At 41.6% G+C, this 24,225-nt stretch overlaps 1 protein-coding gene across 3 annotated transcripts in view; it reads right to left on the bottom strand.

Annotated features, from left to right (window-relative positions):
* Positions 1-839: 839 nt before the first annotated feature.
* Positions 840-24,225, bottom strand: part of LOC122931072 (lysophosphatidic acid receptor 1-B-like) — a 154,220-nt gene continuing 130,834 nt past the window's right edge. For all 3 annotated transcript variants that reach the window (XM_044284990.1, XM_044285008.1, XM_044285000.1), the window contains one exon: positions 840-3,413. In XM_044284990.1, the coding sequence (XP_044140925.1) occupies positions 3,112-3,413 (302 nt within the window). In that variant the 3' untranslated portion in view covers positions 840-3,111. The remainder of the gene's footprint in view (positions 3,414-24,225) is intronic.

Consider the following 24,225-nt stretch of genomic DNA (forward strand, 5'->3'; position numbering starts at 1 on the left):
TTTTACTTCTTATAGAAGGACACATAAATGCATGCCTACCTACTATACATTTTTTTTCCCCATGGCATTTTGCCAGCTACTTGATATATACAACAACCATTACAGTAACACTCCCTTTTATTCCTTCACATTGCTAGTGCAATTGTGTGATCAATGGCCACTTGCTTCCATCTTGAAAAATATTACAATTCATAACTCAATAGCTACAGAAAGTACAATAAAAAAAATCTAATAAAATACCCATCCTAAGGAAACATCCAAGAGTCAATATCTGAAGTATTATTGCTATAGTTTGGTTAATATATGTTACTGGCCATTATGGAATAGAATATTAATCAGTCTGTTCCTATAAAAAGATGAAGTGGTTAAATAAATGCAAATAGACCAATATAGCTTATATAAAAAGTTGAGGGTTGGATACATCTACGATGGCACTTGGGGGGAAAAAGACTCAGGCATGTATTCTTCAAATCTTCAGTAAGTCACAATTAGAGATGAGCGAATTTCATATTTTAAAATTCGTTCACGCTTCGTTTGGTGGTAAAAGGTGAATTGCGTTATGGATTCTGTTACCACGGACCATAATGCAATTCTATGACGGAATGCATACCGGAATACCTTGAGAGGCATTCCGTCATAATAGAAGTCTATGGGCTGCAAAATGGGTCCGTCCCGTTTCCGTTATGCTGGGCCCTCCTCTCCTGCATAACAAACGGGACGGATCAGTTATGCAGGCCATAGACTTCTATTACGACGGAACGAATGCCTTAAAGGCATTCCGTTATGCATTCTGTCATAGAATTGCGTTATGGTAATGGAATCTATAACGCAGTTCACCTTTTACCAACAAACGAAGTGTGAACAAATTTCATAAGCGGAAATTCGCTCATCTCTAGTCACAATGTTGTGATAATCAATACGTGCAAATGATTGGAACCATTGGATCAACCAACATAAAAATTTCCTGAATCTGATCAGCACTGTTAAAGGGGTTGTCAAAGATTTTGATACTGATGACCTATCTTGAGCTGATCAGCTGTTTGAACAAGCTGCGGTGCTTTGGTGAACGCCGCGACCTCTTCCTAGATCAGTGATGTCACGTTCACCAGTCACATGTCCTAGGGTCATCTCAGTCCCATTCAAGTGAGTAAGGCTAAGGTACGTCATTAATATCAGAATCTTGGAAACCCCCCTTAATATTGGGGATCCTCCTTTTTTGTAGCGATAGGATCATTTTTCTTCGTTGTCATCATAGACAATTTTCTCTGCATATTAATGCTCAGATTGAATTTTAGGTGGAAGTATCTCCCTGCAAATATATAAAAAGAAAGCCATAATTTGCCAGTCTTACAAAAATATCTTGTTACCTACACCATAATATCTTAAATAGGTTTCTGTTTCCTTCATTTCCCCAATAATACTTAAATATTGCATAGCCTAATCCTAGAACCCCTAGGGTCCAATGCTTATTAGTGCCACATTTTCAATATTTTAAAATGGAACAAGGAAGAGGAGAACCGGCCTGTGGGTGGCTTGCTGTAATGTCGGAGGCATAACTCTGTAATATCTGTAACTGGACCTCTCAACTATCACATGTAACTTATAGTACTAGTAGGCTCCTTTTATGGGCCTTCTTAAACCTGGGTCTAGGCACAGCCACAATCTTTGAACCACCTATTGTTAGACTACTGCTCATGGGCCCTTTACACCGGCTGACCGTTGAAACAATCATTGCTAACCAGCGTTACTAGTAACACTCGTTATCGACGATCTTGCGGTTTAAATGCCGATTACCCGATGAACAAGCAAAACTCTAGTTTATCGGGTAATTGTATCTTTTGTGCAGCACAAAAGATGATCATTTCCCAGTGGCGGATCGTCCTGTGTAAACACAATCTGCTGCCGTGAATTAACGAGACAATACAGGGAAGAGCGATGGCATTAGCGATCACTCCTCCCCATACTCTGGAAGAGATTGCTACATGTAAATGCACTGGTCTCCTCTGCTAGCGAATAGCAGATTGTTGGGAAGGAACACTTCCTTCCTGACAATCTGCTAGATCTTCATCCCATGTAGAGGGAACATTAGGCTTCTAGATCTAGGTCGAACATAACCACTGAACATTCTACAGTTGTGCCCGTGCGGAGGAGAGACTGTAGTTAAATCTTGCTCCGCCAAGAGTGATAAGAATAACCAGAGTTGCTCTCCACTTTATATAAATATTCAGATAAGCTTAGAAATAGACACAATCCATACACTCAAAGAAAATACTGAAACCGTGCCAAAATCTTTGGCACTACAAAGAAAATGTACAGTAGGATGCCTGTAAAAGAATACTGACTACCATATTTGTAGATTTCAACCCACCAGGTGGCCAAGTAGGAGTATGGTCCCTCAGAAACCTTTATAAACGCGACAACTTTGTCGAATGTGAACGCTACCTAAATCAGCATTATTATACTACAGCTCCCATTATCACACGAGCACACATTACAAGGTTAATCTTGGCTACTTGGAATCCGGTTTATTTGTCTAGAGGTTATGACAGGTGTTGTGCATTTCTTTAACGTCATACAAATGCCTCATCTAGAAAGAAAAAAAAAGTACAAAATAAAAAAATAAAAAAAATAGATATTTATAAAATAAAACATCATAACAGAGAAAGACTACACACAACAAAAACTAGCACAATGCTTTTGTTTATATTAGAAAAATATCTATTTTCTTCCTTTTTTTTTCCCTTTAAGGCAGTGCAGCTATAGAAATGTTAACAAACCACTCCAAAACAGCGTCCATCACAGGCATGCTGATGGGACTAAAATGTAGGCTTTTTTTTCATGGATTATATATTTTATTTTTTTTACTATTTGTTTTGTATTGAACTATTTTCTATGGAAACGGCAGTTTAAAATTTCATAAACATGTTCTATACGGGTGAGCTGCTATTGTGCAGTATTAGACATTCATTTCAATAAGTTTGGAGTTAGCCTGTTGAGGAATAGTAAAAGAATGTGTTCCTGTCCTTATGCTGGTTCTGCAGCATCCTGCAGTGACACACACACTCCAATATGGTCTACGTGGTCCTGACTTTCGACCTGCACTGTCCCAGTTCAAACAACAGAATGGTCATTGCTGTGCACACCAGCCAAAATGGTATGGTTAAGTGAGGATGCAGATCGGTCAGATCCCTCTTGGGGGCCATTTGTACTTTCTGTTCTTTGGCAACACAGGATCTGTTTGAATGTGGCACTCATTTCCTTGTCCCGGTAGGAGTAAATGATGGGATTCATAGCAGAGTTGAATTCAGCCAGTAGTAGGAAAAACTTCTCATAGTCCAGAATGTTGCACTGTGGACAACACACGTCAAGTAGTAACAGAACCAGGCCTGGGGTCCAACAAATAATGAAGGCTCCTGCAGGGGAAGAAGGATAGTAACAGTTATAATATGCATATTCTATTACAGGGTTTTTAGGGGACTAGAATATTTTTTTCCTATCCTCAGGATAGATCATCAGAATCTGATTGGTGGAGGTGCGACTTCCAGCATCCTACCGATCAGATGCTTGAAGAGACCTCAGAGGTCTGGTGTGCACCGTGGCCTCTGTCTAGACCAGTGACATTTATTGGCCATATGGCCTAGGCGCAGCTCAGTCCCATTCAAGTGAATGGACTGCAATACCAAGCTAAGCTGCTATACACCTGTACATGGGTTATGTTTGGTACTGCATGTCAGGTTCATTGAAGCAAACAAGGCTGACCAGCAATACCATGCACAACATGCCAACAGGTGTGGCACTGTTTTTGGAAGAAAAAAGCCACATATTTCTCCTGTACAATCCCTTTAAAGAAAAACGTCAAGCATGGAAACAATGGGTCTCATTTACAAAACCTGGAGCAGAAAAAAGTATTAGCAAATCAGATTTTTTTAAAACTAAAAGTCAGAACACGAAAGTAATCTAGCTCGATGTATGCAACATTGTTTAACTAGATGTCTGGTCTTTCTGAGCTGTCTAAATTACACCACAAAAGGGAAAAAAATGACTTAGTTGTCACATGTTACGAAAACTGACCAAATGGGTACTGCCTGTGGAGTCTAAGGCAAACATTTTCTTTTTAAAGTGGTTAGCCCATAATTCTAAACATTTTTGTATTTACAGTGGTACTTGAAAGTTTGTGAACCCTTCATAATTTTCTCTATTATTGCAAAAATTTGACCTAAAACAACATCAGATACACAAGTCGTAAAAGTAGAAATCTTAGGATCAGCAGATAATTTGAAGGTAAAATTAGAGTCAGGTGTTTTCAGTCAATGGGATGACAATCAGGTGAGAGTGGGTGCCCTGTTTTATTTAAAGAACAAGGATCTACTAAAGTATGATCTTCGCAAAACGTTTGTGGAAGTGTATTATGGCACTCAGAAGAAGAGTTGTTAATGCTCATCAGGCTTGAAAAGGTCACAAAACCACCTCTAAAGAGTTTGGACCCCACCAATCCACATACAAGAACAAAAAACAAGAACCCTCCCTTGTATTGGTCGACCAACAAAGACCACACCAAGAGCAAGTCATGCAATAGTCTGCGAGGTCACAAAGGAACCCAAGAGAATATCTAAGCAACGAAAGGCCTTTCTCATATTAGCCAATATTAATGTTTATGAGCCCACCACCATGGGACACTGAGCAACAATGGTGTGCACGACAATAATAATTTGTGGATGGTTTAGTCAAAAATAGAACGTTTTGGTTTAAATGAGAAGTGTTATGTTTGGAGAAACACAGAGGTGGTAGTATCATGGTTTGGGCTTGGTTTGCTGCATCTGGACCCGGATGGCCTTCCATCATTGATGGAACAATGTATTGAATACTGGTATAGTGAAACCTGCTTTTTCTATTAAACAGCCTTTCTGTGCTCACCTCAGTAAAGGTACCAAGTGGACATGCTCAGTCATGTTTGTGCTAGTGTAGAGCTAAGCGAGCTTCGGATGCTTTGTCTAAAGTCGCTTCGTTCAAAAGTTCAGAATAATACTGTACGGAGATTTGTCTCCGTACGGTATTAGAAAGTATGGGCTCCGATGAGCCGAAGTTAGTTATTCACGATGTCGTTGAATAACTTTGGTAGTTGATTTTTAAAGTGGAAAACCAGTTTAAAACTTGAAACTGAACTTGGCTTTAGTTCCGGGGTACTAGACGTAAAGTCCGACTAGTCAGTGGAGGTCCGACACCGAGAACCACGACCGATCAGCTGTTTAAAAGGCTGCGGTGTTCCGGTGAGTACTACGGCCTCTTCCTAGGACAGTGACATCTTGTTCATTCATTATATGGCCTATATGCCGATCAGTCCCATTCAACTGAATGGGCCTGGGTTGCAATACCAAGCACAGATACAATGTACAATCCTGTGAGGAGGTTACAGTGCGGCCACTTCAAACAGCTTATTGGCTGGGGGTGTTGGGAGTCGAACCCTCACTGATCAGGAACTGATTACCTATCCTAAGGATATGCCATCAATATCGAAAACCCCTTTAAACAGAGAGAAGACTTACTTTCCTGATTGTTTAATAAAGTATAAATGAAAAATATTCAAATAGGTAAACAACACTGAGGAACGGTGCTTCACACATGGATTTTATCTTTGGTATTTCTGGAATGCTTGATGCACAGTACCAACCCTCAAGGTCCATCCTGGATAGGCATAATACAATATGCAAGTTTGACCTAGCTATATATTTGCATACACTATGTCTAGAAACTTTCTAGTTATATTTCACAAAAAAAAAAAAAAAAAACTTTCAGTTTTACATACGAGACCAGTTAACGAAAGAGCATAAATAGCTATTCTTAAAAGAAAAGAAAACTAAAGCAGATGACACAAATGCTGCTTCCTAAGAACATTCAAATGTAGCTGCGTTTGTCAGTCAAACATTTCCCCTCAAGCAACCCTATTTTTATCAGATAATTGAGTAAAACTAGAGGAGCGTGAGATTCACATTAGGGTGAAAAAGTTCAATTAAACAAAACCAAGGAACATGGTGTGCTACTCAATGAAAGATCCTCGAAAGCACAGTGAACTGGTCATCTTCATTTTAATATTACCCCCCTTCCCCCAACAGCCACAGTAAAATTGGAAAGACCCTCCTGAAAATGTCACTTTTTTATTCTAGATTTTGTGGTCCACAATGCAAGGGCTCTGTTCGTGTGCATGCCATTTGTGTATGCAGACCCATCGACTTGAATAGGTCAGCGATTCGCATGAGATGGATGTGTTCTATTTGTTTACGGTGCGGAGACACAGACCGAAATCCCACGTTTCCAATATGTGCCTCACCTCCGCTCCATACCTTGAGGATTGCGGACCCATTCAAGTCAATGAGTCCGCATCCATGATACGGAGTGCACATGGCCGATGCCAGATAGGCATAGGGCAGACACGCTCGTGTGCATGAGCCCAAATAAGTCACAGAGGATTGATGGGCAAGTGCTTATCTTCTCGCCCCTTTCCTGGAAAAAAGATCAGCCATATGTGATGTATGTATGCTCTCTGATGGAGAGGGAATGATAACATACACATAAGTCTATTTCACTCCCCCAAGCTCAGGTCCAGTTATTATAGGGAGAGAGGATCTGTTTATCTCTTCCTGCAACCTGTCATCATGGTCCCCTCCTCCACACTGGCTGAGATGACAGACAGCTGTAGGGGGGACAGCTCGTATTACCCTTAATATCTCTAGATATATACACTAGATATGTGACTTGGTCTTGTCTAAAAGATAACAATCTAAGCTTTAGACCCAAAAAAGATCACTGTGTTATCCACCAAAAAAAGCCAGAGATATAGCCTTTAGGCTAGATTCACACAACCGTATGTGTTTTACGGTCCTCAAAAAAAAAAAAAAAAAACACGGAAGATGTTCTGTATGGCAAACGTTTTTTTGCGGATCCATTGTAACAATGCCTGTCCTTGTCCACAAAACGGACTAGAATAGGACATTTTTTTTTTTGGGGGGGTTACGGAACAGACATACGGATGCAGATAGCATTTTTTGCAGACCCATTGAAATTAATGGGTTCGCATCCAATCCGCAAAAAAAAAAAAAAAAACTGAACGGACACAAAATACGTTTGTGTGAATGTAGCCTTAGAATAAGGTCAGGGCTGAGTGCTGCAGGTTTAAGCAGCTCACACTGGGAGCCATTTCTAAGTGCCGTAACTCAGATTTTATAGCAGCAAGCACTAAACTCCTGGTCTTGTTTTAAAGTTTTTAGATTGCCTTCTGAGACTAAGAAAGAGCCCTCGGAAGCGGGCCCCCTCTCTGCAGCCATACTGTTAAAATCAGTATTGTACTTGACTGTCTGAACACATACTGTGTTTGGGATGAACAGTGTGCAAGTGTGTGTGTGTGTGTGTGCGCAAGTGTGTGTGTGTGCAAGTGTGTGTGTGTGTGTGTGTGTGTGAAATATTCCCAACATAGGGGCAATATTCTGGCAGAACATTTTATATACTGTTCTCACTAAAAAGGTAGCTGTATAAATATGTATGCAGTGAGCTAGTGGCGGCCGCATAGATATGGAATTTGATACTTGCATTTAGGGAGTTACTATCTTGCCAATGTTTGTGAAGAGGCACACTACAGGCAATACTGTTAATTTCAGGTACCCTTCTGGTAGTCTTCAGGTCTTCAGCTCACTGTTGTTTTGATCCCGTCAAAAGCCTTAGGATCTCTATAGTGATGAGAGTTGCAGATTGAGCATCCTTTCGGCCCCATAGTAAAGGTCTGGCAATTTGGTAATAGCATGGTAAAGTCTGAATCACCAATTGGTTGATTTCTTTGCTGAACTCACTAAATTGAGATAGGCAGAGGAATATTTAAAAGGCTCTGGATTGCAGAAATGTGCAGCTGGTCACAATGGCAATGCCTTTTAACAGAATGTGTTAATAATCTTCTCACATAGCACCCATGGTGCCATGTACCCTTGCCGCATATATGTGCATTCAGAAAACCAAGTGCTTTAGTCACATCAACACTGCACAGTACTTCTCTATAATGTCCTAAAAGGTACTGCTGCAGTTATATAATGGCCAGAAATAGCACTAGTACTTAGGTGCACACACGGCAACTTATTCAGAAAATTACCTGAAAGCTTTCAAAGTAATTTTCACCCAAAACAGTTAAATTGATATATATTCCTAAATATTAAGTTAATAAGAAATCAGAGCTTGATTACTATGGTTGTTCTCACATATAAGTATGGTTGTTAAGGTTAGAGCAGGGATGCCCAACCTGTGGCCCTCCAGCTGTTTCAAAACTACGACTCCCAACATGCCCTGATGGCAATAGGCTATCCAGGCATGCCCGGAGTCGTAGTTTTGCAACAGCTGGAGGGCCGCAGGTTGGGCATCCCTGGGTTAGAGGCTTTCATAAGCCAATTTAAAAAGGTAAAAACCAATATGTCTGCACTTCTTGCACCTTCTGCCTAAATGGCCACAACTGCATAATATGAATAGAAATCTCTTTAAATGAGGCAAAGATACAGACTGTAGACACAATCGCTATGTTATCATAATACTAGGATATCCATATGATTGTATGAACAGCCTTGAAATTGTCCTTAACACGCTCACACTCTGATAACACTGACACGTATATCAGGGCTTTACATTCCTTTGGATTTTATCTGTATGATCCTATTGTTTCCCACACTTATCTCCCTACATATTTTTCAAAAGTCCCTGTTTATCCTAGGAGTAGGAGCTGATAACCATCCTCTGGCAGTTACCAAATATCTATGGCCGACCTCACACATCTGTCACAAGCGTATACATTGATTTTTGGTCTGGTTTTAGCAGATAAGGGTACATCAATGTAAGGTTATCAAATCTATCACGTCATCATGGCATTTGTTTAATAGATTTACTGATGAAGCTATGTAGCAAAACCTGGATTAGTCTAATACAAAAAAAACATAACTTTTGCTGACATTTTCACTGAAAGATTCCCTAGTGAATCTTGCACTCATCTGTAATGGCCCCTCTAATGTATGATGGTATTCAGCACATTCATCAACTAAGCACGTACGTATAGTGCAAGTTTCAAACTGAGAGCTGCAAGGACAAGGTGGGGTACTCTGAGAAATAAGAAAATACAGACAGACATGTATAGAGGCAGGAAAACACCCTTCAATGAAATACATATATATGAAATAAAGACTGCTATTTGCAGTAAACGACATTTTTAAACTACACTCCAAATTATAAATGCTGACCCACTGGTGATGCGCTAATCACTGAGATCTAGCTTTGAAACCCCCCAAAGAATAAATGAATATACAAACAAAAAACACATGGGGTGAAACTCAAGAAAACTATCAAAGGTTTCGTTCACAGTTGAGTTGGTAATCTGGGAGCCTGATCGGGCTATCAGAGTTCACCGTATACTGCATTTCTGGACACAACCGCGTAGTGCTGGAATCCCATTGACTATAATGTTGTCCAGCGTAAACGTTGGGTTTTGGATGGACTTTGCTGCTGGATTACCAATGCAACTGTGAACGAAGCCTAAGGTTGCCCATACATGATGCAATCCTGCAGCAGGATCCGCATGCAGATCACTACTAACGCTGGGTTCACACCTGAGCGTTTTACAGCGCGTTCAAACTCGCTGTAAAACGCTCAACACATGTAAACCAATGCTTCCCCATGGCCCTGGTTCACACTTGAGCGTTTTACAGCGCGTTTGAACGCGCTGAAAAACGCCCTACGCTCCAAAAAGTTCTTGAGCTTCTTTGGGGCGTTTTGTCGCGCGTTCCCGTACATAGACTTTCGGGAACGCGCGACAATGGGCGTTCGCTTGTCTCTGTATGCGCGATTGTAAACGCCGGTACAATCGCGCATACAGAGCGCTCAGGTGTGAACCCAGGGTAATTGCCGGCCGTCACCTGTACCTGCCATTTGTTTCAAGTACAAGTCCAGCCTGGTAAATGGTAGAGATACACATGCGAATCCTGCCGGGCTATATCACCTACAGGCAGCCTTAAGGGTCTATTAGACACCCTGATCACACAGACGACTGTTGGGAGGGAAACGTTCCCTCCCGGCATTAGCCTACTCGCTTGCTGAGGAGACCGCCGTTATTACATGCAGCAATCTCCTCAGCAAACATGGGGAGGAGTGATCGCTATGACATCGCTCGACCCCATAGCGTCTGGTTGTTTGCCAGCGGCAGATGGTAATAAGACACCACGATCTGCCGCCGGCAAATCCTGATCTTTTAGCATGCTGAAAGATCTGGATTGCCCGATAAACGAGCAAACGGCAGCAGTATTACCGCGCAAGATGGTTGTTAAGGAGCGTCTGTGCGAACGCTCATTAGCGACCATCGGGCAAAAAATCTGCCCATCTAATACACCCTTTAGTGTCAAGCCATACCTAGACTTTTTGTAGCACTTATTATTTGATACAGATTACAACTGCAGTTCAAAGCAGTAAATTGACATGTATGCATTTTTCTGCACTAGTGATGTCACTCGACAGTTAAAAACAATTAAAAGTGGTGCAAAAAGTCTAGGTGTAGCAACAGCTTTAAACCGTTTCCATATTTGAAGGGGTTCTCCAGGCATTTTAGGTAATCAGTCTTTTGTACTATCCTGGTAGTTAGGACTTATTGGCCCCATCGCTCCACCATGGCCGCCATCTTGACTGCACTCACACAGGCTGCAGGAACTTCCGCACAGGTCTTCAATGGATGTGCGCCCTTCTCTTATTGTTTAGCTGCATTTACTATTATGTCCGTATGTCCACCAGCAGGAGCATGGCTTATTGTAAGCCATTACCCTACATTAATGCCCAGGATCAGAGAAAACTCCAATCCTCGATGTTTAACCATTTTACCAAATGCAGTGCTGACAAAAGGGGCATCTCATGTACCCCAGCACTGCAATGGCTGAGCCTGACAGCTTGGTACAAGCAGCTTGGGGCCTAACCAAGGTCCACAGGGCTGTCCACAATTAGGGCCTATATGTGTAATTTGCATGTGCAATGTTATATAGATATGACATAAGATTGTACTAAATAAAAATGGCTGCACTGCAAATATTAATGCATAATGAGGTGTATGATAGATGCAATGCTATGTTTTCACCCAAAAAAAGTCACCTGAATTAACTGTTCTGTCTTCTACAAGCATGAATTTGGCAGGAATGAAAACCAGATCCAGCAGCAAAGAGCACTTAAATGTGAAGTATGTAAAAGTCATGACTTTGCTTTCTTTTCAAACAAGGTCAGGCAATTTAGACAGAAAAGCACTAAACAAGAATGGTCTTAAAGACATTTTTGTTTTTGTGCTGATTTTCTGGAGAAACGTGTGACATAATCCAGAACGTGTACGAAGATGGTCAGTACTTGTTTTGCATTAGTCTCACAGTCTAAAGATTTGTCTGTTTATCTGGGCATGCTAATCACATCTAAAATATGTTGGCTCATGCTCAGAGTACTTAGAGTAGATGTGAAAGAATACGTACGTTCTACAGTGTAGACCAGGATACATCACACGAACCAATGGAAATAGGCCCATCTGGCATTTACACCAGTAAGGGTTTGAGTTGGTTATGACAAATATTTAAAGGGTCACTAACTTTTCAAAAACCTTTTGATATGTCATAGAGAGATATCGAAAGTTTAGATTGGTCGGGGTCTGAGTGCTGAGACCTCCACCCATTCCTAGAACGAGGCATTGTGCAAACTCTGTCCTCGCTGCGTGAGATGGGTCCATAGAAGTCAATGGGCCTGTTTTGATTTAGTCCTCAGCAACGAGGAGAAAGAGCGCTTCAGTGCCCATACTCCCCCGAATCTAAACTTTTGATATGTCTCTAAGATATAGCAAAAGTTCTTTAAAAAGTTAGTGACCCTTTAAAGATTTGGCACAACATATACAAACCATTATTGGTATAAGTGCCAAACGGGCCAACTTCTATTGGTTAATGTGATCGTTTGACTAACATCTACTCTAAGTCCTCTAAGCATGAGCCAACATATTTTAGATGTGATTAGCATGCCCAGATAAACACACAAATGACAAATCTAAAGTTTTTATTGAAAAGTTAGTCACCCTTAAAAAGTTCATGATGTACTTAGCCTTTTTAAATAACTAGATTTACTAGATGAAGCTGTCACCATCAATTCACTAAGAACGTGATTGAGCATGCAGGAGCAAAATACATCTAGATTTTATACACTGGACAGCATAACGTTAGTAATAGTAGGATTCAAATTAAAATAAAAGGTAAAAGCTCATCCACACTTACGTCATCATGGCTTCAGTTTACATTGGAAACCACAATACACTGCCATATCTGTTGCTTGGTCCAGCGGGTTTTTGTCCGACCGAAACCCGGCATCTGTGCCGGACACTATTATAGTCAATGGAGCTGGCGGGCATTCCGGTAACATCCTGCAATACCAAGCACTCGGAGACCTCCGGCAGGCTGTTCTCTGCTGGAACAGTCTTCCTCTTGCGGAAGGCATCCATGTTTTGCGGACAGCAAAATACGGCATGTTCCTGTGAACAAGCGCTCAAGTAGTAGATGTGTGTTCACGAATATCTCGAATGGACATCACCTGGAAGCCTTTAGATTCTTAAGCTACCTGGTTCTTCAGAGTAGGTAAGCATTCTATTAAAGGGGGTTGTCTGGTTGTACCCTGAAGTTCAGCTGGTCAACTGTTGTCACCAGGGAAAGTGACTGTTAAGCCTTTATCTGCTCTGCAGCAATGCAAAGGAAAATGGACCTAGTAGTGGCAGTAGGCCTCCACTGTATTTTACAGAGAAGGGGGTGATCAGCAGAACTATTCTTCTTTGGATCCATTAGGGAAAATGGATAATGTACAAAACATACAACCTTTTTACAACCCTCTCCCAACATGTCTGTTTCAGCAAGTACTTGTATTTCACATGTAATAACATTTCTGGGAAGTATATTCTCATTACTATAGGATGTACCATTCCTATAGTATTCCTGCTAGAAGTTATGAAATAATCACTAGCAGTTTGCAATGAAGGTCCAGATGAGTGTTACCAGTTGGGGGCTGTACCCTTGCACAGCTTGACACTATCCAATCAGTGCTGCCAGTGTCTGACTGTATAGGAACACCCCCACCTCGTAACACCCACCTGGACCTTCATTGCAAAGGGATAGCACAACATACAGTCATACGTAAATAGATGGTCCGGGGACTTGAAGTAGTTACTAAGCCAGACATGTCAGGAGAGGTGACAGGTCCTCTTTAAGGCTTTGGATTTTCACAATACTGTCCATCACTAGTATTGATGACATAATACCTTACTGATGTAGGCAATTGGCTAATTTAATGATAATGTATTAAAAATCTGTTATCTTACGGCTTCAGAAATGCATGATGACACTAAAACCTATTAGTTCTTATGTGCAGCAACACAAGTTTCTTTTGGTCGTTCTAAACACTGTGGCCCTGATTTATCATACCATCACACCAGAATTCTGGCATCAAAAATAGGGCTTTTGCGACTTTTTCACATTCGCAGGCGCAAAATTTGGAGACTTTTTGCATTTTTACACCACTTACTCCAGTTTTGTAATGTGGGTGGACGAGTGGGTGTGTTTAGGAGGAGCTTCTCTAGACAGAAGTGTTAGGTTTAAGGACAAGCCAAATTTATCAAACAACTATGTGACATTTGATAAATGTGGCATAAAGTACTCCAATGCAGACTCAAGCAAAACGGACTTCGAATGTCATCCTCATGATAAATTTTCCCCTATATGTCCATAAGCGGCCATCACGTACTAGCCTGGGATAATATGGGGATGATGCAATGCAATAGCAGCTGATGGAAACTGGGAATAACTTGGACAGGAAAGCAGCTCCTTCCTGCACTGAGCAATTATTTCCAGAGCTGTAATGAGGCTATAGCCAACAATATCATCATTGCTGCACAGAACGCCTTACATTTTGACAGAGGCCAATAACTTCATTTTAATAACTAAACATATGTCACTTACAGAAGTTGTTCCCCAGCAATGGTTTATGGCAGAGGCTACCAAGAGCTTGCCTTCACTGACAGGTTAAAAAACATTAATGTGGCAAAAACTTTTAAAGAAACTTCCAATTCTGAACCCCAAATAACAAAGCTCCAAAGATAAAAAAAAAAGACTATATAACATGTTAAAGAACTTAGAGAGTCATAGTGTTTTAATCTCCACTCATATCTAAAGTTATATCAAGGATTCTGCTTGACACAACTAAGCTGTAATCTGCAATTTGTTACGCCAGTAGGTGTAGAACCACTATGTCAACCATCCCATATGGCTAAACCCCAGGGCATTATCCTGTCAGTCCTGTGGTATTTACCCTTTACGGGAAGCTGGTCTTCGCTGCAGAGGAACCAGTAAGCTGCTACCTCCTGGAACAGTCTCTGTGTTACTGACAGCTGACCAGCGGTGAATAAATCTTCCACAAGAGGACGAGCTGTCTCCATCCATTTTTTTCCTTCTTTTATGCATATCACTTGATCAATGTGGGGAAACGTAATACTTCCCTGGAGACAAGCACCCATCGCCATTCAAACTAGGCGTGCTGTTCTCCCCTCTTTTTTTTAAAGCTGACCAGCAGGGGTCAGAGATGCCGAGAAGTAAGGCAAAAATTGTAGTCAGTGACAGGCTGAGGTTAGGCAGGCAGAGTAAGAGTAATATGGTAAAAAGTCTGAGTTGAAGGTAGGCAGAAAAGGGTCAATACAGGGGTCAAGCACAAGTCAGGCAGTAAACGGGTAGCGTTGGACCATGGGTAGACACCAGAATATAGCACATCTTTGGAGGAACTTAGCAAGCTAAGTAACCTGTTTCTTAGGCACCCTCCCACAGGGAAGGCACCTTTAGTACCCCAGGCTAGAGAAGATTAGGGTTTGTGCTGGCGCTTTAAGAGCTGGAGGGGGCAAGTATGTACATGCCCTACATGCAGAAGAGGAGAGGCCGTGCTGGAGGGACAATGCAAACCTGATAGCTGGACGTGTCGTGAGGAAGGCACTGGGAGCTAGCAGCCGCCACTGTAACATCATTTTGCATCCTTTTAGGTGACATTCTGGGGGAGATTCAGAACCAATTGATATTTTTCTCAAATTACTATATTTTTTGGTCAGAGTGGTTGTCCTCGAGAGTGCACAGATAACTCAATCTGGAACCTGGTGGTCTAGAAATCCTGCTACTCTGGTCATAGAAAAGTTGTCAGACTGACTAATTGTCCTGCACTTTTTAAACTCCAAATCAGGAAGCAAAAACTGAGGTCACAGAGAACTCTGGAAACCTCTTTGAGTGGGCTGAATATACACTGAGGAGCCCTTGAGAGAGTACATAACTGTGGAAACTTCCAGCATAGTGTCCACAACAGAAGTCTTCCGAATCGTTAACTTGGTTGAGCAGTTCTGTTACAAGACAGAGTGAAAAAAATAAAATAAAAAATGCATCCAAAAATGAATTAACACAGCCGTACATCAGTTTAGGAACACTGAGTGACATAAGGGTCTGTGTCTGGAAGGAGATAAGCTACCTTTGTAAGTGTCCACTTATGTATAGCTGGTGACTAGACAGGAGACATATGACATATCTAAAACACAGAAAAGGATGTTTTACTTAGGAAATGTACTAATTATCTGTAACCGGAAGCATCAGATTGTCTGTACTGGGACACAGTGCCATGACATTTTAGGACCAAACTTATTTAAAGAGTATGCCTACCCAAATCTTAGAAATAGTCATGAAATCGGTCATTTAAAAGCTGTAGACAAAGTGTGTGTCCAGGTTTTTTTTTAATGCTTAAAGGGGTATTCTGGTAAGAGAAAGTTATTCCCTATTGACAGGATAGAGTTTACTGCATTTCCGAGCAGCAGCTCTGTCAATTTCAGGGGGCACTACGGGGTACGCGGGCCCTGTTCTCGTTAGGTGTCCCAATCGAATGGTTATCAGTACACAAACATAAAAGAGGATTCTTTACAGTAAGAGCAGTAAGACTATGGAACTCTCTGCCTGAGGAGGTGGTGATGATGAGTACAATAAAGGAGTTCAAGAGGGGCCTGGATGTATTTCTGGAGTGTAATAATATTACAGGCTATAGCTACTAGAGAGGGTCGTTGATCCAGGGAGTTATTCTGATGGATACTGTGGATAAGGGATAAATTCTCTAACTGTAATAACCCTTTAACCTTCCCGTTTTTTGCCTTTTCGTTTTTGACTCCCTGCCTGATAACGTTTTGAATTATAGATTGTGGGAGCATGTTTTTTTGTGGGACAAGCTGTAATGTCTAATGACACCATTTAACATTGCATACTATGTAGAGGGTTTCGAAAAAAATAAATGCAATTACAACAATTTTTTTTTTTTTTACTGGTTATAATGGTTATTTTCACTTTTAAGATGGGGAAAGCAGGCAATTTGAATTTTTATATTTTCAAAAACATTTTGACTTTTTTCCACATATATTAAATCCCCTTTAGGAGGCTTGAACATGCGATTATTAGATTTTTTTTGTCCCATAGACTGCAATAAATTACCATTGCAATCTAGGGGAGCTTCGTTATGAACCTATGGAGCCTACCCACAGATAGCTCTCCATAGGAACTATCGCTGTGGTAGCTTTGGTGGGACAAACTGCTACAACAATCGCCACACAAGAGATTCATTCCTGGGGAAAGCAGTCTCAGATTCCATGGCTATAACTGACCACGGCATCTAAGAGGTTAAATCGGCAATAATGCCGATTGCAGACGTTAGCTCCAGGTGTCTGCTGTGTGAAACAGCAGACACCAGTCAGCTATGCGGAGTGGGCACCATACATGTAAAGGGGTTGTCCGGGACCACCATGGTTTTTAACACGCTCATGTATTTGCTTACCTCATGTTCATCCTCCCCACAATTTTTTTTCAATTCACCTTGGTACCGAACCCGACTTCGGATTCCTATTTTCAAAATGTTTTTTTAAATACGCAGATAGGAATACCAAAGTCATTCACCAAAGTCTCGCTCAACTTCGGTCGAGACAAGGTTTTGCTACATGGAACATTTTAATGCTGTACGGAAACAGCGTTACCGACAAAGTTTTTTTTGACTAATCGACTTCGGATCTACGATCTAAAGCTTGATTCGCTCAAGCCTAGTCACTGGTCACTTTAAAACAGCAACTGACTGCTACACAAAACTGCAATAACTGTAAAAATAAACTCAAATCTATGTGACCTAATACTGCGAGCAAATAATAGAGTTTTGTTGGTCAAAGCACATATTTCACTAGGTTCCATCCATCATGGAGCACGGTAATCCCCGGAGCATGTCAATACCGTAAGACAGAGCCCTCTACTTCTTCCTCTACCATCCGTGATGTACATACCGCGGGAGACTTCTTTGCTTCATGCACTCAGTCTTTACATCGGGATTTCTTCTCGCCTGTAACTTTGCTGTATATAAAGTTTCCAGATGGAGAGGGGGTTCCCTAGAGCTTCCAGTACGCAGCGCTCATGAAAGGCTCTTTACAGAAGGATATGCCACGTTATTCAGGAAGAGGAACCTTCTGCATCAATGCAGCAAACACTTTCATTAAGTGCCAGTAACCCCCCCTCCTGATTGCCGTATTCTTAGATCATCTACACATATTCACTTTAAAGCTTTTATTCAGATCCAGTTACAGAAACACTGCATAAAGCAAAATCTGTCTGCTGCTTACAAGGTTTAAAGGGACATCACAGAGACAAGTCGCACTTTGAAGTATATACAGTACTCCAGTATCTAGCACTCTGCAGTCATAGCAATGCAGGGGTCTGTTCCACATCTGAAAGGTGCTTTGTTCACATGCTTTAAACACATGTAGCCTCTGGGGGCGCTGTTTCCCCAACATTGTACAACACAGATATGAAAGGTTTACCCCGCTTGCTGCATCATGTATATACCGTAGTAATGTTAAACGGTCCTGGGGGCCAAAAGAGCTGCTTTTTATTATGCTCTGCCAAATATAATAAGCATCTATTAAATACTTTAAGATTTCTTTAGAGAATGAAAGAATCAATCAGAAATGTTAGTCCTCGTGTCATCAGTTTTTGGTAAAGTCGACAATCAATGTTGTCACGATTACAGCCATTTCAGGGGGTCATCATCCCCCATTTCCATTAACTAGGAATACTAGGAAAAGGTGGGTGACAGGGATTCTTTGAATACCTGAATTTGATTTAAGGGGGCTTGCCGACTTTTTTTTTATTATACTGCTGACCTATCCTCAGGATAGGTCATCAGTATCTAATCAGTGGGGGTCCAACACCTGGGACCCCCACCGATCAGCTGTTTGAGGAGACAGTAATACTTCTGTGAGAGCCATGGCCTCCTCACAGCTCACCTAGCACAGCACTGTACATTAAATGGCGGCTATGCTTGGATCGTGCTCAGCCCAATTCACTTGAATGGAACCGAGCTGCACCTAGGCCACGTTACTTCACTCGGCCTAGAGTAAGCTGTGGGAAGGCCACAGGTCTCACCACAGGCCCCTCAAACTCCCTGGAGTCGGACCCCCTACGGCTCAGAAACTGATTAGCAATTTTTTTTATTTTTATAATAAACGCCAAATTACAAGCAAACATCGTATTAAAGCGATAGTCATTACCACAGTCATAAACAAGAAAGAATTTCAGGCAGAGACTGTTTAAATAAAAGGGAGTTTTCATAGATAAGAAATTATTCCAGAACTATTAATGATTTGCTTTATACAAGGTACAGTACGATAAGTTTGGAAACTGCATATTGCTATACCACTGCCTGGCTTGGCGCAGGGCAAAGGGAAGCCAGAAATTACGCAAAACAGCTACACAGTAGTAGCAAAATAACGTAGAAAATGTTCCTTTAACAATAAAAATACACAATTTCAGACACAACTCCAGGCCATTATATCAGTGGGATGCAGCATTTCTATAGTGTAGATGATTGCAGTCCAAACATCGACTGTGTGGACTGGGTCTAATAGTCCTTCTTAGCAAATAAGAGCATCCAATGTACCAGATGTGGTCCTGGGACAGCTGCGTTACTAAATCCAGTCCTGCTAATAATCTACCACCTAGTACATTTTTACCCATTTTTACATTTCACACAGCCTGAACGATGGATAAAAAATCGTTACACTCATTTGTCCCCATAGTTCGTTTGTTGTTGGTAGTAGATCCTTGTTTAGAAAGGGCAATGTGTTGCCAACAGTGATTTTGGTGTCGCATGACACATGCTATTAGGCATCGGCGGCACATTCACACGGACCAACTGTTGGAAATGAGTGATTGTACAAATGTTCGTTCCCAATAAATGGCCCGATTGTTGCCCAGAGTAAAAGGTCCCATACATCCGATGATGTATGACACTGATGTTGAGCAGTAATCTGCCTCCTCTGTAAAACTCAACCACAGTATAATCCACGTTTATGACATTCCAAAATTTAATCGGGCTACAAACATTAGACCAACAACTAACATGGCTTTTCCCCTGGCAACATGCATGTTTACTCAAGTAAAATCAGCGAAAAATGGGAAGGACAAAAATCACAACTTCCCTAACTCAATCCTGTCATCAGATCTCTCTTACAGTCCATTAGACAACCTAACGTGTAAGTGAGCAAACCCTAAAGAGTTGGAGAAAATACTGCTGATCAAATGAGTGCTGAGCTGACAGCTGTCCACAAGGCTGTCCATAGACATTAGACAGTTGTCAACCATCAACTAGGTTTATCTTGGCCAAACATGTAAGTAAAGATGGCCATACACATTGGTCTAGAGTTGATCAAAACTGATGATTTCAACTAAAAGGTTAGTTTGTCGGATAAAATTTAACATCAATAATCTTTTTAGCAGACCGATGACAGACAGTATTAAAAAAATTCGGCCATGTTTGGCCAAGATATTTCATTCAAAGAAAGATTTCCTGTAGACAAAAGATCTTTCTTGGAAAAAACGTTCCCAAAGAGATCATTCGTCCACTGCCTGGTTTCATTAAACATTTACGGCCAGTTTGAAAAACAGTAACGGCCAATATGGACTAAATTATGTATGGCTGTATCTGTGAAATGATCGTACACCAGATGATTGTTTATTCAGCTGCTGTTCACCTATTATCCAACTTCTATCTAATGAGTATGGCCACCTTTAGAGGCCTTTTAAGCAGAGGTCAATGGCTGGCCAAAATGTGCGCACATGTGCAAATCATGCAAATTATGCCTTGCATCATGCAGGGCAAGTGTTTAATATTAAGAACAGTACATTTACCTTTGGATTCCAAACTCAAGACCAAGGAATCTATTTTTCAGATAAGCAAAGGTTCTGTCTATGCTTTCAGAAAAAGTGCACCATAAATCAGTGTTCCTCAACTCTGGTCCTCAGTGCCCACCTGCTGGTCAGGTTTTTAGGATTTTCTTAGTACTGAGCTTGGGGTAATAATTAGTGTCAGTACATCAGGACTTACCACAGGTATTCATTCTGTGGGATATTCTTAAATCATGACCAGCAGGTGGGTCCCGCTGACTGGAACTGAGGAACACTGCCATAAACAACAGTATCTGGTACATATTCTCAGAACTATGCATTTTGTCGCTGGTGTTACTCCTGGAAATGTATGAATGAATTGACAACTTGGTGTTACCGCTTCCCTTGTTAACAGAGTATGTCTCAGAATAAAGAAATGCAAAAGAGCTCTTAGCAAGCTTTGCCTTTGATGCCACCAGATTTAATGCAGCTATCCTATAAGTCAATGTTTGACCCTTTAAATAGGCCTTGAGACATGACTCGGATATTAAGTAAGCCAGCACCTCATCTGCAGACAGCTGTTTCCGGGTGATTGCCCCACATTAGTGCAGAGCAGAGAGTACAATCATCCCAAAACAGCTATCTGCAGACGAGGTGCTGGCTTACTTAATATCTCAAGGCCTATTTAAAGGGTTGAACATTGAGTTATAGGATAGCTGCCTTACATCTGGTGACATTAGAGGCAGGGCTCATTTGCATCCCTTTCTTCCCAGAATTCCAGAGGAGCATGTATGGCCTGTAAGTCTCCTCATGCCGATTAAGGTGCTCTCCCCAAGGAGAGATAGTACCCAGTTTCTGATTCATCAAGCTTAAATGCAAAAACATGTACTGTGCACAATGTTCAGTCGGAGATAGGATTTAACAGTGCCAAGAAATCATACTAGCTCATTGAACTGTCTTACGTCAGTCTTGGAAGTACTAAACAGATGCCGCCTGGTGCCTAATCCTAGCTTCTCCGATTAGCTTGCTTGGGTCATCTTATTCACCAGTACAATCATCCTCCCTGTCCTAATACTGCTATGGTGGTAGCGAAACAAAGGATGACTTCTGAATACAAATCTTTCCCCCAGTGTATGAAAAGAAGGCTAGAAATGAATCTATAAGAACCATGTAATGCAGATCTATGAAAATTGTATTCTGATATTCATCACTTTTGTACATTCTTATTACCACATTAGCAGTAATGATGGCTTAAAGAGAATTTATCAACAGTTTTGATGATACTAAACACTGCTGACAGCACTACGCAGGGGATGGGGAGCGCAGGACAAACATACCTCTGAGGAGCTTTTATTATCAGGAGTAGTGTGAATATGAACTTTTATTCTGCAAGAGAACTAAATGTAGAGCTTCACTGTGTTTTGAGCTGCTTCATGGTCCCTCCCCTTCTACTCTAAGTGAGAGCAGCTGACCAGGAGACCCATACATCTGTCACTCATAGCAGAGGAGAGAAGTTGTGAAGCAGTTCAAAGCAAAGATCACTTCACACTGAAGCCACGTCTCAGATGATCAAAAGTACAGACAGACTCCTTTTAAAAGGGAACTGCTCCCAAAACATAGAATTCTTGAGTTAGGTTTTTAGTTTATTCTTTGTTTCTTTAGATAAATAGTGGAAAGAACACTCCAGTCACAAGTACAGTACCCATGGCGGGGCACCTATCCATCAAAAGTTGCTATTAGAGATGAGCAAATTTCATATTTTGAAATTCGTTCACGGTTTGTTTACTGGTAAAAGCAGAATTGACCTCGGACTCCCCTGCATAACGGAAATGGAACGGATCAGTTTTGCAGCCCATAGACTTCTATTTTGACGGAATGAATAACGGAATGCCTCTAAGCATTCCGTCATAGAATTGCGTTATGGTCTGTGGTAACAGAATCCATACGGCAATTCTGCTTTTACCAGTAAACGAAGCGTGAACGAATTTCAAAATATGAAATTCGCTCATCTTTAGTTGCTATGTAGCCACAGCGGAATTTTATTAAGGACACTAAAACTACACCAATGTAACAAAAAATACACAATATAATACACTATATGGACAAAAGGATTGTCTTAATAACGGAATTCATACATTAGCCATGCCGTCTGCCTTTACAAACATTTGTGAAAGAATGGGTCATTCTAAAGAGATCACTGAAATATAGTGTGTAATAGTGTAGTGTCCCACATATGTGTGTATGGGCCACTCCAAATTGCTATATGCCCTTTCATGTCATATTGCATAAATCACTGTAATTTCCTTTGTAAATGCCGCTAAATTCCTATCACAGACTGTTAGAATGCATTACACACTACCAACACTAGAGGTCACAATAACATCATATATATTGGTCAGCCACAGGAAGTTAGATAGGAGAGGAGTTGAGGGAGGAGAGGAGTGAGGAGTCTAGGAGACAGACTTGTCTCTGTACTCCTGGGCCTTGCCCCAGGAGTTAATCTACTTGAATTTGTGGAGAGTAGAGCAGTCCCAGCTTATGGACTCCACAGCACCAAGTGACCGGGAGAAGCCTAAAAGCACCTGGACACAGCCTGACAACTAAGTACAAAGTTGGGCGTTACCATTTCATTATGGACTATAGTCCAGACAGCCTTTTCAAACAATGGAGCAGAGAGTTTGCCTGCCATGAGGGAGACTGCCCTTGGGTTGTATACTATTAGTACCAGAGACCCATAGTATTGCAAGACTAAAAAGCCTGAGCAAGATCAGGAACCAAGTAGAGTATCCTTACCGCTTCTGCATAAGTTGAGCTGGAACCTATATACATCACCTAACAGAACCTGCTAATTGGGATTTGCAGCTTTATCATCTTTGTCAACTTCATGTAACACAAAGTACTGCTATCAATTGCTATTTACTGCAAGACTACAACTGACAAGTAAAGTTCCTGTTTGGTTCAAACTACTGCCTCTCTCGTCATTCCATTTCATCTCCTCATTGCACCTTGCATTGCTGGTGTCACGAACACAGGGGCCCAGCCGCCAATGCACCCCAAGCGTTACCCAATTACCATCAAGGGCACCTCAACCAACATCTAGCTGGTGTTCCCTGCAACAGAGTGCCCCAGAGGATTTAGTGCTGTCTTCCTATCCACTGCTTGCTGGCCCCAGGGGACAACTGAACTGTTGAGTACTACTACCCCCTCTCGGCACATCATCACAGTACACCTCTAGGGTGTCTGGGCGCTGCAATAGTCATCCACCACTGCAACAAGTCAGTTTGTGAAATTTCTTCACCCAAAATATTCCATAATCAACTGTGAGTGGTCTTATGAGTGGAAGCATTTAGGAACCCCATCAACTGTGGCAGGCCACATTAAAGGGAACCTCTCACCTCCAAAAACCATCCCAAGCCACCAGCAGTACCTTAGAGTAGCCCGCAGTGTGTTCCTAATGATCATTTTCGTTCAGCAGTCAGATGTGGTAAAAGCTCTGAAAACATTCTTTTATCCCTTGCCCGGCGAGCTTCTCTAGTCGTGCTTGAAGTCAAGGGGGCAGCGGCCCCCTTGCTTCAAGTCAACGTAACCACGCCCCCTCCCCTGCCCCTTCGCTGTAACTGACAGCGCTTATGCAGAGAGTTCGGCAAAGCCAGCCAAACTGATGGCTGTCAGTCACAGCGAAGGGGCAGGGAAGGGGGCGTGGTTACCGTGACTTGAAGAAAGGAGGCCGCTGCCCCTTCATGACTAGAAAATAGCGCGGGCAGGGAATAAAAGAACGTTTTCTGAGCTTTTACCACATCTGACTTCTGAACAAAAATGATCATTAGAAACACACTGCGGGCTACTCTCAGGTACTGCTGGCGGCTTGGGATGGTTTTTGGAGATGACAGGTTCCCTTTAAGTTGCATTACTCAAATAAATGAACTTTTGCACGCTGTTCTAATTTTTCGAG

Source organism: Bufo gargarizans, chromosome 1 (assembly GCF_014858855.1).
Source record: "Bufo gargarizans isolate SCDJY-AF-19 chromosome 1, ASM1485885v1, whole genome shotgun sequence".
In the NCBI taxonomy this organism is placed as follows: domain Eukaryota; kingdom Metazoa; phylum Chordata; class Amphibia; order Anura; family Bufonidae; genus Bufo; species Bufo gargarizans.